Genomic DNA, 13,000 nt, shown 5'->3' with positions numbered 1-13,000 from the left:
TTCAAGATGTTAATGCCATTATAAACACACAGTCTTTCCAAAAACACTCACAAGAACCATAGGACCTCTCAGATCAATTCTCCTTAAACTGTTTTTCTTTACAAAACCCTTTTAGGTTTCTTTCTTGTTTTCAATTTGTGTTGTTCAAGTCATTAAATCCATGCTTTAGATAAAGAAGGTTGCAGTTTGGAGATAAAAATCCAATTAGAAATTTTTACCTTGCAGTGTCAACACAATTTATACAATCTCATTGTTACTCACTTATAGGCATTATCAAGTGCAGTTTGCATACTTCTCAGCTTCGCATTGTCATCATCTAATTCTGACTAAGAGAATATAAAGATTGCTTAATCATGACATTGATTTTCCCTTACAGGAGATCATTCAGAGCGGATATCAGTGCATTGAAATTGCTTACTTACGTTAAGTTTTGCAACTTTCTCCTCTTGTTTCTCAACATAAGAATTCAGTTTAGTGATCGCCTCTGAAAAAAAAAGGCTTACACTTTAGACTGTTGAACCCATGAAAAGATCTTGATGTCTTGACATTGGTTTTGGTATTAATGCCTAATTTACCAAAGAATTTCCTTTGCTTTAAACTGTACATCTAGTGGTCTAAAGCCATCCAAACTAAAGCGAAATTTGTGGGCAAAATCGTCCAGCATTCATATGTTTTACTTTTTTGAGATGATTATTTTTTATCATTAGGGGGATCTCAGTTTAAATCCTTGCAAATAAATAAATGTACCAGCAGATTGATGTCCCAAAACTCTGCAAAATGACCATAAAAATCAGGAATAGCTTAATTTAAACTACAGAAAAAAGATAAATTTCAAGAGAAAAAAAAATGATTATGAATAAAAACGTGCAAGATCAATGGGTCAAGCAGTAAGAGCCTCTTTCAGTGAACACTATTTCCTGAATTTATCACGCATTACCTGCTTCAAAAGCCAGGTAAACTGACTTACTCAAATGTATCCAATGCTAGATATACTAAAGAGGTCAACTAATGTTTGTCCTCAATGAACTTTGAGTAGCTTTTTGGTTAGAGCTATAATTTTCCATTTTAAGCTGAAATTGATGGACCTATTTGAAAATGACAGGTGATGGTCCACTAATAATACTATTATTGTTATGTCAGTTGTTGATGAAAATTAAAAAAGGTGTTCCCATTGGCAGCTGAGGAACAGCCAACATTTTCACATTCTTGACAATATTGTAGATTTCAGAGCAAAATATAGAGCTCCTGCAGTATACTGCACTTCTTTTCAGTTTTCAGAACGAAGGGCTTAAAATGCAGTGAATAAAAAAACAATGAGAGGTGGTAGGTATTTGTCTAAGCTTTTGTGTTGCAGGGTCGTTTATGTTGAAAACACACCTGAAGCAGCAATTGGCTATTAGAGGGGTGTGGAGTAGAATTCTAGACCATTAAAGACAAATCCACTTCCCTGTATGAGCATGACTTGAATTGGAAGCTTTGACATGACAGCCCAGTGCCCTATTAAACCAAAGGCATCCTGCTACCTTTATGCACCCTTTCATCACACGAAAAAAAACTCCAAAAGAAATACACAGTGTATTCCATTGGCTCAGTGGAAAATGCATTGTATACTTAAGCATGGGGTGATGTAGCTGAAACCAATACTGAGTGTTGCCTCCTTAATTTACATAACTTATTTTGGAAATGGTTAAAACTGTAGAAGATATGTAATATGACTTGTATAACATAATAAATTATAAGGCGTTTAGTACTTGACCCCTTAATTCATGCAGTGGTACAAAACTTTACAATGTACCTGCTTGCTTTCTTTCATTGGCTTCCTTCACTTCTAGGATTTCATTGAGTCTTGTGTTTTCAGATGTCAATTTTTCTACATCTTCGCTATTGCACAATAAATCAGGAAAAAATGGAATACAATGAAAACAAAATAATTGGTAAAATTTAAGAATCCGATCCCACCAACGCGTCGGCCAACGCATCAGCCAATGCGTCGGCCGACTGTCGGCCGCTGTTTAAACTTATAACATGTAAGATGCGTCGGTGGTGCGTCGGTGGTGCATTGGTGGTGTGTGGGTGGCGTGTTGGTGACTCATTTGGGCCTTATTGAACTGTTGAAAACCCAAACGTACCTTTTTACTGAACGGAACTGTCTTCGATGATTCATTGTAGTTAAATACTATACATGTACCGGTAATTTTGACAAAACCAATACAAAGTAGCATTTATATAATTTAAGCTGGAGGAAGGAGACAAATACAGTTACAATTAGTTATTACCTATTTTTCTTCATTATTGCTTCATTCTCTTTATCTTTGGCTCTTAACTTCTTAATAGCATTGTTTACTTGAAGTTCCTGCTTTGACAATTTTTCCCCTAAAATGAATTTTAAACATTGTATGAGAGGAGTGGAAGAGAGGAAGGAGAAGAGAATACACATATATTATATACATCTTATTCGATGGTTTAACATAATATACAATGTAATATGCGCAGATATTTTGGGAGTTGCGTAGTAGGGGCAGGGGCGAAGAAAAATACAAGCAATGAGCAAAATGTCTGCGAATATTATACTGTTAAACCATTGAATAAGATATTTATTTATTCCACATCAAAAAAGGTGTTATTTTGCTTCAATTTTATTTAGTAAGAGTGTTTAAAAAATGCATCATCTGTCCTTCAGGGTGCATGCGAACGATGTAAAAAGCAAAAAAAGCCAGCAAAATGTCCTTTATTTTATTGGATAAATGAAATGACGAGTGGCAAGTTAAATTCTCAGGCTTTTCATCGTGTTGAAAACAATTTCTTTCATTGAGGAAAACTCACATTCCATCTGTATTTGCTCTGTTCTAAACCGGTCAAACCAGGACACTACAGTGTATTACCATCTCATATATTTTGTGTGTTTACTTGACCAAATATGATTGACTGGTGTAATAGTGGAATAATAAGGTGAGAGATTGCACTGCAGATCAATTGACACAGTGAGTCAAGATTACTGTAGTTTGGATTTTAAATACCTAAATAACCCCTTTCAATCCTAAGAGTGACATTTTGTTCTGTGTAACACAAGACACTTTTACTTGTCAATTGGGGCAACTTCACAGACAAATGGGTTAAGGGGATCACTAAGTTCCTCAAAAGCCACATCTGCCCGACAATGGTGGCTAAGAAGTGGATTTTCAGTATTCCTTTAAAAGAGAAAACTGAGAATAAAAGCTCTGTTTTTAGCACTCGTGTATGCAGCTGCATAGGGCAAATACAAACCTTTAACTCAGGTGCATGTTCCAGTAGTTCATTTTTTAGTTCTCTTGATGAGTCTTCCTTGTACGTTTAATATGGTATCAAGTATTTTACTACACTACACACTTCATTTAGCTTTCATTGCATGTATGTAGTGCACATTTCAAAATGTAACTAAAGGTACATCTCAAACTTTATTGAGTATAGAAAAGAGAAATAAAATGGTCTAAATAACACTTCAACCCAGCCTTTGCTCTTATCGCCTGACTGTCAATTGACAGCCCAAAGCAATGAAAGTTCCTTGAGTAGACTAGTGCCATGTCAATTACCTTCCTCTAGTAATTGAGCTATTTGGTCATCTTTTTGTTTGAGAAGCTCTGTGAACTCTTCAATCTGTTGTTCATTCCTAAAAGAAAATGCAGAAATGAGAAAATCTGGAACACCTATTCAGAAACTTTTGTTTCTAGCAATATCTATGTGCTCCTTGACTTTAACTGTCCTTGCACACTACCTATCAGTTTCAATAGTAATCAATGCACAAGTCATTGCATTAAAAAGGCCAGAATCCTGAGATGCAAATTTACCAGTATAAATTTTCATACTACCAGTATGTCTTAAAAATTATAATAGGGCCGAAGAGGGCAACAGGCTTGACATTTCAACTCCTATGAAACAAACAAAGTTACGAAACAGCAAAAGCATACCACAGGAAAATGACAACAGTTTCCTGGCCTGCCTTACCTTTCAATGCAACATTAGCTATGATTGTATGTGGTTATTTTATAAGCAAAGTTAACTTGGAAAGGTCTGCTGGTCAGCGGTTATTGACTTTGCACATGCACTGTCACTGTTGCAAGCCTGCAAATATTTTTTGGCTATAAGCCTGACATGCGTCAGGCTAGGGACAAGGTTTGACCTGACATGCAGCCACCCTGGTCAGACAAAAAAAAACCCACACTTGTTAAGTGGGAGGCCTGTGGCAGACCACTATAATTGTCCGGTGTCTCATTTTCATCGTCTCGCTTTCCCTTTTTTTTTTTTTAATTTTTAAAAACGTTTTCAAATGGTGCAAATCTTTTGCATTGTCTGTAGCCGTTAGCAGCCAAAACATGGCAACCTGCTATTTGATTGGCATGAAAATCCTGAAAGTATTTATGCTCTAGCATGATCACAATCATGTGAAAGGTCTTATGAAGTAAAATCACTTAATGTAAAGTCAAGATTCATAAAGGAGGAATTTTAAGAAAATCTTTCAAGATTCAATTCGAAGGTCTGAAGTTCCACGGGGAAATAACGAATTGTTCAAAAAGCAGATTTAATGAACAATTCGTTTTTAGATACTGCTATTAATCTTACAAGGAACTTAGACCCTGTCCCCATTGACACTACTTGTTTTATAAATAGGGTTACTCCCACTATTGAATATTTTTCTATTTCATGGGATGAGATCAAGAATGGTATTCTCAAATCCCTTCAGCCAAATAAGTCGGTAGGCGCTGATCAAGTTTCACCTAAAGATCTTAGATTAGCTCAGGATTCTGTGATACAAGGGTTGTTTGAGGTTTTCAAAAAGAGCAGGGATTGTTGTAGATTCCCCCAGCAGTGGAAGGAATCCTTAGTTACTGCTCTTTTTAAAAAAGGGAGTAAATTGGATCCTAATAATAATTATTATAGACCTATATCTTTGCTTAGTGTCCCAGGAAAACTGCTTGAAAGGGTTGTATGTAAGTCCTTTGATAATCATATTTTATCTAATAGTATTTTAACTAATAAGCAATGAGGCTTTAGAAAAGGTTATTCAACTGAAAGTCTTCTGCTACATCTTACTGAAGCTTTGAGAGAGGCTTTGGATGGAGTTCGCAAGGTTGGAGTCTTATTCATTGATTTCCGTAAGGCTTTTGATTGTGTAAATCACACTATCCTTCTTGAAAAACTTAAAGGAATTGGAGTTATGGGTAGTATGTGGAATTGGATCAATGATTACCTCTCCAACCGTGTGCAAAGGACTCAAGTTAATGGTATAAGATCGGATTTAAGACCTGTTAAAGTTGGAGTACCCCAAGGGTCCTTATTAGGTCCCAGACTCTTTGCAACTTATGTAAATGATTTACCAGATCATGTTAACAGAGGGGCGTTATATATGTATGCGGACGATACAACAATTTATGTAATAGGTGACACTGTTGATGAGATCGTTCTTGTTTTACAAGACGTTCTAGACCAGGTGTATACCTGGTGCCTTAAGAATAGACTGATTATTCACGAGGGTAAATCTGAGGCAATGATTTTGAGCATTAATCCCTTCATTGGTCCTTTGAAACCTCTGAAGTTGGGTGAGGATTTTATTCAGTACATATCCTCTACTGCTTGTCTCGGGGTTACCATCGATGATAAACTGTCTTGGTCTCAGCATATTAAATCAATTTGTGTGTCATTCAATACTAAAGTCAAAATGCTGAGACGTATAAGTTTTTTACCCAAATCTATGTTAGAAACTCTGTATTTTAAGACTGTAATCCCAAGTGTCCTCTATGGGGTTGTGGTTTGGGGCTCTGGCTCCAAATTTAAAGAATTAGAATTGATACATATTAGAGCTGCTAGACTAATTCATAAGTTGCCAAAGGGCATGACTGATGAAGATATTTTAGCAAGAGCGGGGTGGATGCCTCTTGAATATTTTTATAAATTTCGTATTTTAATGATTACTCATAAGGCTTTTTATAATTTAGGTTTAGAGGAAATAAATTCATTAGTTGTTAGGACCTGTAAGAGCTATAATCTTAGGAAATCTTTAAATATTTTAGTTAATAGACCAAACACTGAGCTCGGTCGTAATTCCTTTGTACACAGGGCTGCAATTGCCTGGAATTCCCTGTCTGATAGTGTAAGATTTTTTTCTAATCAAACAGGCTTTAAAAATGGACTGAAGCAGTTAAAACATACTATTATGAATATCACTTTTGAAAAAGACAGCTCAGTAGTTTATAATAAGCATTCCGATTTTTATTATTATTAATACATATTTATGTTTTATTTATTTTTAGCGATTATTTATCTTATTTATCTAAAGTATAATCACTACCATATGTATGTATTGTTAATTTTATTACAGTAGGTCCACATCAGCTGTAAAGTTGCTTTTTTTTCCTCTTGACCTGCTTTACTAAATAAAGTTATGTATGTATGTATGTATTTATGTATGTAACTGCTCTTCTCCGCAAGTCTAAGTATTAATAAAGAATCGAAATAGCCGCAGGTGATGGTCACGCATGACACGGTTCGGGCAAATGGAACACTTTGAGAAACAAAACTCCTTGGAACATCCACCAGATTTACATACAATACGCTACTCAGTGAACCCAACTCGCGTAACAGTATTTCTTGGTGACCAATCGAAGCTACCGGTAATACAAGCTTTTAAATTTAATGTTTGAAATATTCACATGCACATGTATTTTCAGTGTATCACAGACAGAAAATCACTGGAGAATGGAGATAATGCGACATAATTTACGAGGCACAGTATTTATTTTAAGCAAGTTGGAACAAAAACGTTTAAGATGGGATGAATTTTTCATAAAGCACTTTTCTGTCACGATGATTATGGTTATGTTGATTTCGTCTTAACTATATTCAGTTCACTTATGAAATTTCCTTCTTTTGCATTAAACAGTGTTTAAAATCTACAGATACACTGCATGTTGTTATTTAATTAATAAATCTCAACAGAGTTTTCATCATAGCGATCTTGACTTGACAAGGGAAGGAAACATTTTTGACATTGTAATTTGAGCAAAATAAAAATTAACGTCTAGGTGGTTTCCACAGTGACATCATCAAATTACAAGATGCGAGGTCTTCTGAATTTTTATCTTAAACGAGGGTTGAAGATGAGCTACCGGTAGAAATAAATCTCTTTTCCAGTTCCGTAACGTCTTTCGTTTTGAAAATACAGCATTTTGAATTTCCGAATTGTCACCTTAAGTGACACCGTAATACAGCGCTGGTTGAAAAACATGTCTTCCTATGATTCTCAGAAGTTTGAACACTTCAGGTAAATAACGAGATGTGTTCATACGTGTACATGTATTTTATCTCATGCACGAAAGTAAGCGCTTTCGTGGCAAAGCAAACTCTTGGTGTATTCATTGATTACTGGCCGCCATCTTGGTGGACCAAGGACCATCCGCCAACATGGCGGCATCATGTGAAACGCTTAGCCAAATTAATAACTGAGAAATGATGAACCGCACAAACCTGAGAATTGGAGAGGTGGTTTATATGTGTGTCTTAACAACATTTCAAGTTGTTAGCTTCTTAAATTGAACGGTTTCGTATTTTTTTTTTTTGTTTCGTGACGATGAAAACGAGGAAAACATGTGCGCACTACCCAATGTTGTTTTGGCAATATTGTTGCTTTCCTTTTGCCATTCTATTCTCATGTTGTAATTTTCTTTTTTGTCCAACAAAAGACATTTGTACAAATCCTCTACTTTAGTTATTAAAGTCGCGGTGAGGAATGCAATTCAAGTCCCTGAAAATTTGTTGTGAAACTGGTCATAAAATCTTATCAGACCCATGAAAACACAAACAATATGCATTTGTGGAACAGTACCCTTGTTGATTCTGCAGTAGTACATTGTAATGTTATTTAATTTAAATCAATGTAAATGAAACACCTCACATTAATTTTGAAATCCGAACTGCGTCAATATGGGCGGGAGTGTTTACATTTTCTGCGTAGTGTTATCGTAAGATGATGTGAAACCAAAGGTGCAAATTAAAACAAATCAAAATGAAACTTTGCCATTATGCTTTACAGCCATATTAAAAGGCCACCTTCACATTTGGCTTTCTGGAGTGAAAATACATTTTCTTATTTTGCATTGAAACAGAAGACCCTGGTCAGCCTTTCCAGTCAGACTGATCGTTTGTCAGTCAGAACCTAAATTTTACCGGACAAAATTAATGTCCGATGACCGGCGCTTATTTCCAGGCTTGCTGTTGTTTGCACTCGTGCTTGCCATTTGCTCGGGGTTTACCGCCAATTGATTTCGCTTTTGCTATTTCCAGTTACTGCCTTTACTCAGAATCACCTGACCTTTGCCTTTTTTGTCGTCCTCTTTGCTAGTTTGTTTTTTCAAGATGTCTAAATTGACGTGTAACAGTGCTCAGGGATGGCATGTTGCCTGTCACATCTTCCACTTGTACTTCCTTGGCTCCTTCAGTCGCTTCGCCTGAGGTTTTTGTGGGTTCATCGATTATCTGTTAGTTCGATGCAGCATGCTAATGATGGAGTTTTGTCAGCCTTGGATGGACAAACCCACCACCTTTCACAGACTGGCTCTGCTTTTCTGTGGTCTCCAGCGAGTTCATCGATGGCCAACGTGGCTCATCAGTCGCCGGGAGAGCCGAGCAACTCAGGTATGTTGGCTCCTTTGGGTGTTCCCTCATTTGTTTCATCCTTTGGCGTACTGCTGTCTGCTTCTGCACCAACTCAATCGACTGTAACCACAAACTCAGTCAGTTTGCCTGAGGTTTTTCACTCCTCTCATAATGCTCCTCCTTTGAATCAGCCGTTCGTGGTGGGCCACGGCTACTTGTTCATCCCATACAAAGTAGTTGCCCAAGTAATTGCAGGAAAATACATAAATATGAAGGATTTGCTTTCTGAGAACATCTTGGTCCAAGAACCAGAACCCCAGCTGCTAATGGACGGTCATTTGCTATTTTCATCCATAGACAAGAAACCCAAACAGTAAATTGTAGAGTCCATCACAACGTGGATCAAGGCCTTCACAATGTACAAGTACAAATTGCTCATTCTTCACATGTACTGTCAATTCAGTAGAAGTACGCAGATAAATTGTGACCGGAAATTTTGAGAATTTGCTGCCGCAGAAAGGTTGTACCACATGGTCAGTGATAAATGTTCAGCTGCATAATTTCCACACAGCTGGGGCACATGTGTGTCCTCGCATGTCCGCCTCCAACTCATCTAGAATTCAAGAGGCCAGGGGTAGCGTAGTCTTCACTCCAAGAAGAATAAAGCCTCAGCTTATTTGCACTCTGCAGTCATTGATGCATACCTCAGTAACAAAGTAAGATTGTGTCGGGTGGCAGCACCATTTGATGTCCCTTCTTGTTACCCTTTACAGATTAGCAGCTTTGGTGTTATCCCAAAGAAAGGACAGCGGGACAGTGGCGACTGATATTTGACCTGTCTTTCCCATTTGGTCACAGCGTAAATGATGAGATTGATCTCGATTCTTGCAGCAAGTCAAAGTGGCTGACTTTGTTAGTGTGTTAACCAAGTTTGGGAAAGGGGCCTTATCTAAGTTTGATATTCAGAGTGTCTACAGGTCAGTTACCCTCCAAGCACCCATGGTATGTTGTGTGCTTGGAGCAAATAATTTGGGAGGTTGTCCAGTGCTAAGGTTGCCATGGTTACCTCTTGCCAAATTGCTAGCATGACCAATCGCCTTATTTGCTGTATGGCACCTACCCTCCATTCATGTACTGACAAGCTAAATGTGGTTATTTTATAAGCAAATTTAACTTCAAAAGGTCTGCTGGTCAGCGGCTATTGACTTTGCGCATGCACTGTCACTGTTGTTTGCACTTGTGTTTGCCGTTTGCTCGGAGTTTACAGCCATTTGCTTTCGCTTTTGCCCCACCCACCCTCTCCTGAGAGCAAGATTTGGTAAGTACAAGTTCCACTGTGAAGACCATAATATTATGACAGATCCCGAGGTTGACCCGTGGCTAGGTTGCCATGGTTACCTTAAGCCAATTCGCTAGCTTGGCCAATTGCATTATTTGCCATGTGGCACCTACCCTCCATTCATGTTTAATTTTGTGACAAATTATTGGTTTTGTGAACATACCATAAATTACTGTTCATTCTAACTGGCCATATTTGGTGCAACATTACCGGTATCTATGACTTACATACATTCATACATACATAAATTTATTTGTTAAGGCGGGTCGGAAAAGGCAACCTTAAAAGCTGATGTGGACCCGACTAAGTGTTACTGTTAAGAGAGAGGTTAAGTTGCTCATTGAATTTGGGATCCTTTCATGCAATAAACAGTGTCACAGTTAAAGGTTTTCCTTTACTGCTGCTATGATAGTATCATTTTCCACTTCTGTATGTGTATCACCAACCTGGAATTTACATATTTCTCTCTTTCATCTAAAAGGGCTTTAAACTTATCTCTTTCCTGAAAGAAAGCCAGAGACATTCCATAAAAAATATTCATTCTAATTTTTTTTATTTAATGCAATGGTCAAGTGATGAGAGAAACCTCTCAGGGGCATCACTGCTCTATTACAAAACCAAGAAACATGCTGAACAAGAGATGACTAAGAATATGAAATTGCTATTGCCTTGACAAAGAATAATTAAGGTATGTTTAAAGAAACAAAAGAAAGGGCTGCTGTTGACTACACTGAAACATCATTTAGCAACCTATTAGTAAAAGCTATCTCAAGGGTCAAGTTGTACTAACTGGTAGACTGTGTATCAACACTTGGTGCTATTGAGTCTGGTAAACGTATGGGATGGGGGGACATCAATGACATCAACGTCAATGAAAAGCCATTATTTCATAACTACAAGTTTACATTTAGAAATTGAATGTCTGCAGAGAATGCACCAAAATGAAAAACTAAAATTGGTAAGTACTGTTTCTTTCTATGATCAATGTTCAGATAATTGTTGTACATTCATTGATAGCCAATGGTTTCCATTTTAATGATGAACTAATTAACTATTGAATTCTATGATAAAATTCAATTAATTCAAAGCATCAAAAAAATTGGCTTTATGTGCAACAAGTCAAGATACCTTTGCAGCATTTTTAAATTTCTTTTCTGTGGCAGCAACCCTAACAGTGAATTCTCTCCTTACTTCCTCTATTTCTTCATCATCTGTCTTCAGAGCAGCTTCAGCCTGCTTCAACTGACTGTCACAAGTAAACAAAACCAGTGGAAAACCTTGTAATTTATGTGAAAAACAAGACAGCCAGCAAATGTTGAATAACAGTGGACCATCAGAACATGATTAAAGTGCAGACTGGACTCTGGAGACCATGACTCTGGTTTGACCCTAATTAGATGAATGCAGAGTCACAAAGTCCCTCCTTGCTCTTCTCGCCAACTCTAACATCACTCGTGTCTCGGAATACAGACAATTTACGTCACAAAGTGTCCCCCAAATGCTGCTCTTTAAGTAAGGATTCACTGCTGCATTTACCCAAAGCTAAAAATATAATAACACTAACCTTAACCCTTACCTTATTGTTGTTGTGTTGGATGTCAAAATTGGGCCTGCATCTAATTAGGGTCAAACCTGGACATAAGTGGAGACCAGGACTCTGCAGACCAGTAATCTAATCTGCAGACTTGAGATTTGCAGTCCGGTCCATTTTGTTAGCAGAAAATCTTTGCTTATCGCTAGTCTCTTCCGGCCTCTTAAAAAAAACCCAATGGCTGAAAATGTTTTGTGGGGCTGGTACAAAACACAGGTCATTGTTTTACCAGTACAGAAAAACTCCTAGACATTCAATAAAGCTAACCTTAGGCCTAATTACGCCTAAAGAAACGTTTTCAGACCTTGATTGTTAGCTATGGTAAATGGTTAGGGTTGTTTCTGTATTGGAAAAAACAATGATCTGTGATCTGTGTTTTGTACCTGCCCCACAAAACATTGCCAGCCAATGAGTGTTTTTTTTTTTTTAAGTGGCCGGGAGGGACTAGAGCTGAGCAAAGATTTACCACTCACAAAACGGACCAGCCTGCATATTTCTAATCTGCAGATTACTTTTTTTTTAAACTTTATTGAAAAACAAGTTGATATTGATACAGCAAATTAGTTACCTACCTAGTACACAATTATAATAATTATTATTACAACTAATTAACAATTATTAGCCGAAGGCGAAGTGATTATCGGTAAATATTCACCGAGATGAAGTCGAGGTGAATATTCACCGATAATCACTGAGCCTGAGAATCATCTTTAGTCCTCCTCCCAAAATCAATCATCTTTAGTCCTCCGTTGGAGTATTCGTTTATCGCGGATCTGCGTGTGACTTTATCAGGAGCATTCCATAAGAATTGAAATAATAACTGGTTTAACTGACTTACAAATTCTTTTGGGGTGGGTATTACAGATAACACATAAACAACTTTCAGGATTAATAGAGATTTGATAAGTGTAATTTTGCCATAAAATAGAGAGACCTCTAGAGGACCAAATTCTAGTCAGGTTTTTAATACTGTCTAATCTCTCTATGAAATTCTCTTCAAGAAGCACTTTTCGATCATATGTGTATAAATAAATTCCAAAAGCCTTTATCGGTTCATTAAGCCATTTTATCCCAAAAGGCTGCGCCTTGCAGTTCCTTGAAGAGGCTATCCACATACTTCCATTTTGAAATAGTTAATCTTTAAGCCAGAGACAATCTTGAAATCATCTAATAGCCTAAAAAGAGCAGTAGCAGAGCTTGTGTCAGCTAGTATTGCTGTCGTGTCATCTGCATATTGAAGAATTTTTGTCTCCTCACTCCCAACAGAGATACCTTTTATATCTTTATTTTGTCGAATCGCAATTCAGATTACTGGTCTGCAGAGCCCAGTCTGCACTGTAGACTTGCCCGATAGAAGTACTATAGTTGAAAAAGGAAATTAAATGCAACTTCACGTTGTGGTTAACAAGTCTCCTTTTGCATTATGTTTGTCAAATCCTGTTCTG

The 13,000-nt window shown here is 37.2% G+C and overlaps 2 protein-coding genes across 3 annotated transcripts in view; one reads left to right on the top strand and one right to left on the bottom strand.

The window, feature by feature from the left end:
* LOC138014498 (TATA element modulatory factor-like) overlaps positions 1–13,000 on the bottom strand; it is a 71,383-nt gene that overhangs the window by 30,251 nt on the left and 28,132 nt on the right. For both annotated transcript variants that reach the window (XM_068861576.1, XM_068861575.1), the window contains exons 5-11: positions 11,093–11,210; positions 10,411–10,466; positions 3,570–3,646; positions 2,277–2,373; positions 1,796–1,881; positions 423–484; positions 262–326 (exon numbers count right to left, since the gene is read on the bottom strand). In XM_068861576.1, the coding sequence (XP_068717677.1) occupies positions 262–326; positions 423–484; positions 1,796–1,881; positions 2,277–2,373; positions 3,570–3,646; positions 10,411–10,466; positions 11,093–11,210 (561 nt within the window). The remainder of the gene's footprint in view (positions 1–261; positions 327–422; positions 485–1,795; positions 1,882–2,276; positions 2,374–3,569; positions 3,647–10,410; positions 10,467–11,092; positions 11,211–13,000) is intronic.
* LOC138014305 (uncharacterized) lies at positions 5,479–6,256 on the top strand. The gene has a single exon (XM_068861356.1). It carries the CDS (start codon positions 5,522–5,524, stop codon positions 6,254–6,256), a length of 735 nt encoding a protein of 244 aa, XP_068717457.1. The 5' UTR covers positions 5,479–5,521.

This window comes from Montipora capricornis, chromosome 8, assembly GCF_036669925.1.
Source record: "Montipora capricornis isolate CH-2021 chromosome 8, ASM3666992v2, whole genome shotgun sequence".
In the NCBI taxonomy this organism is placed as follows: domain Eukaryota; kingdom Metazoa; phylum Cnidaria; class Anthozoa; order Scleractinia; family Acroporidae; genus Montipora; species Montipora capricornis.
This window is presented reverse-complemented; position numbering and strand designations above follow the sequence as displayed.

Excerpts from the sequence above, each read along its gene's own strand:
- LOC138014305 (XM_068861356.1), top strand. The coding sequence starts at position 5,522 with ATGATTTTGAGCATTAATCCCTTCATTGGTCCTTTGAAACCTCTGAAG.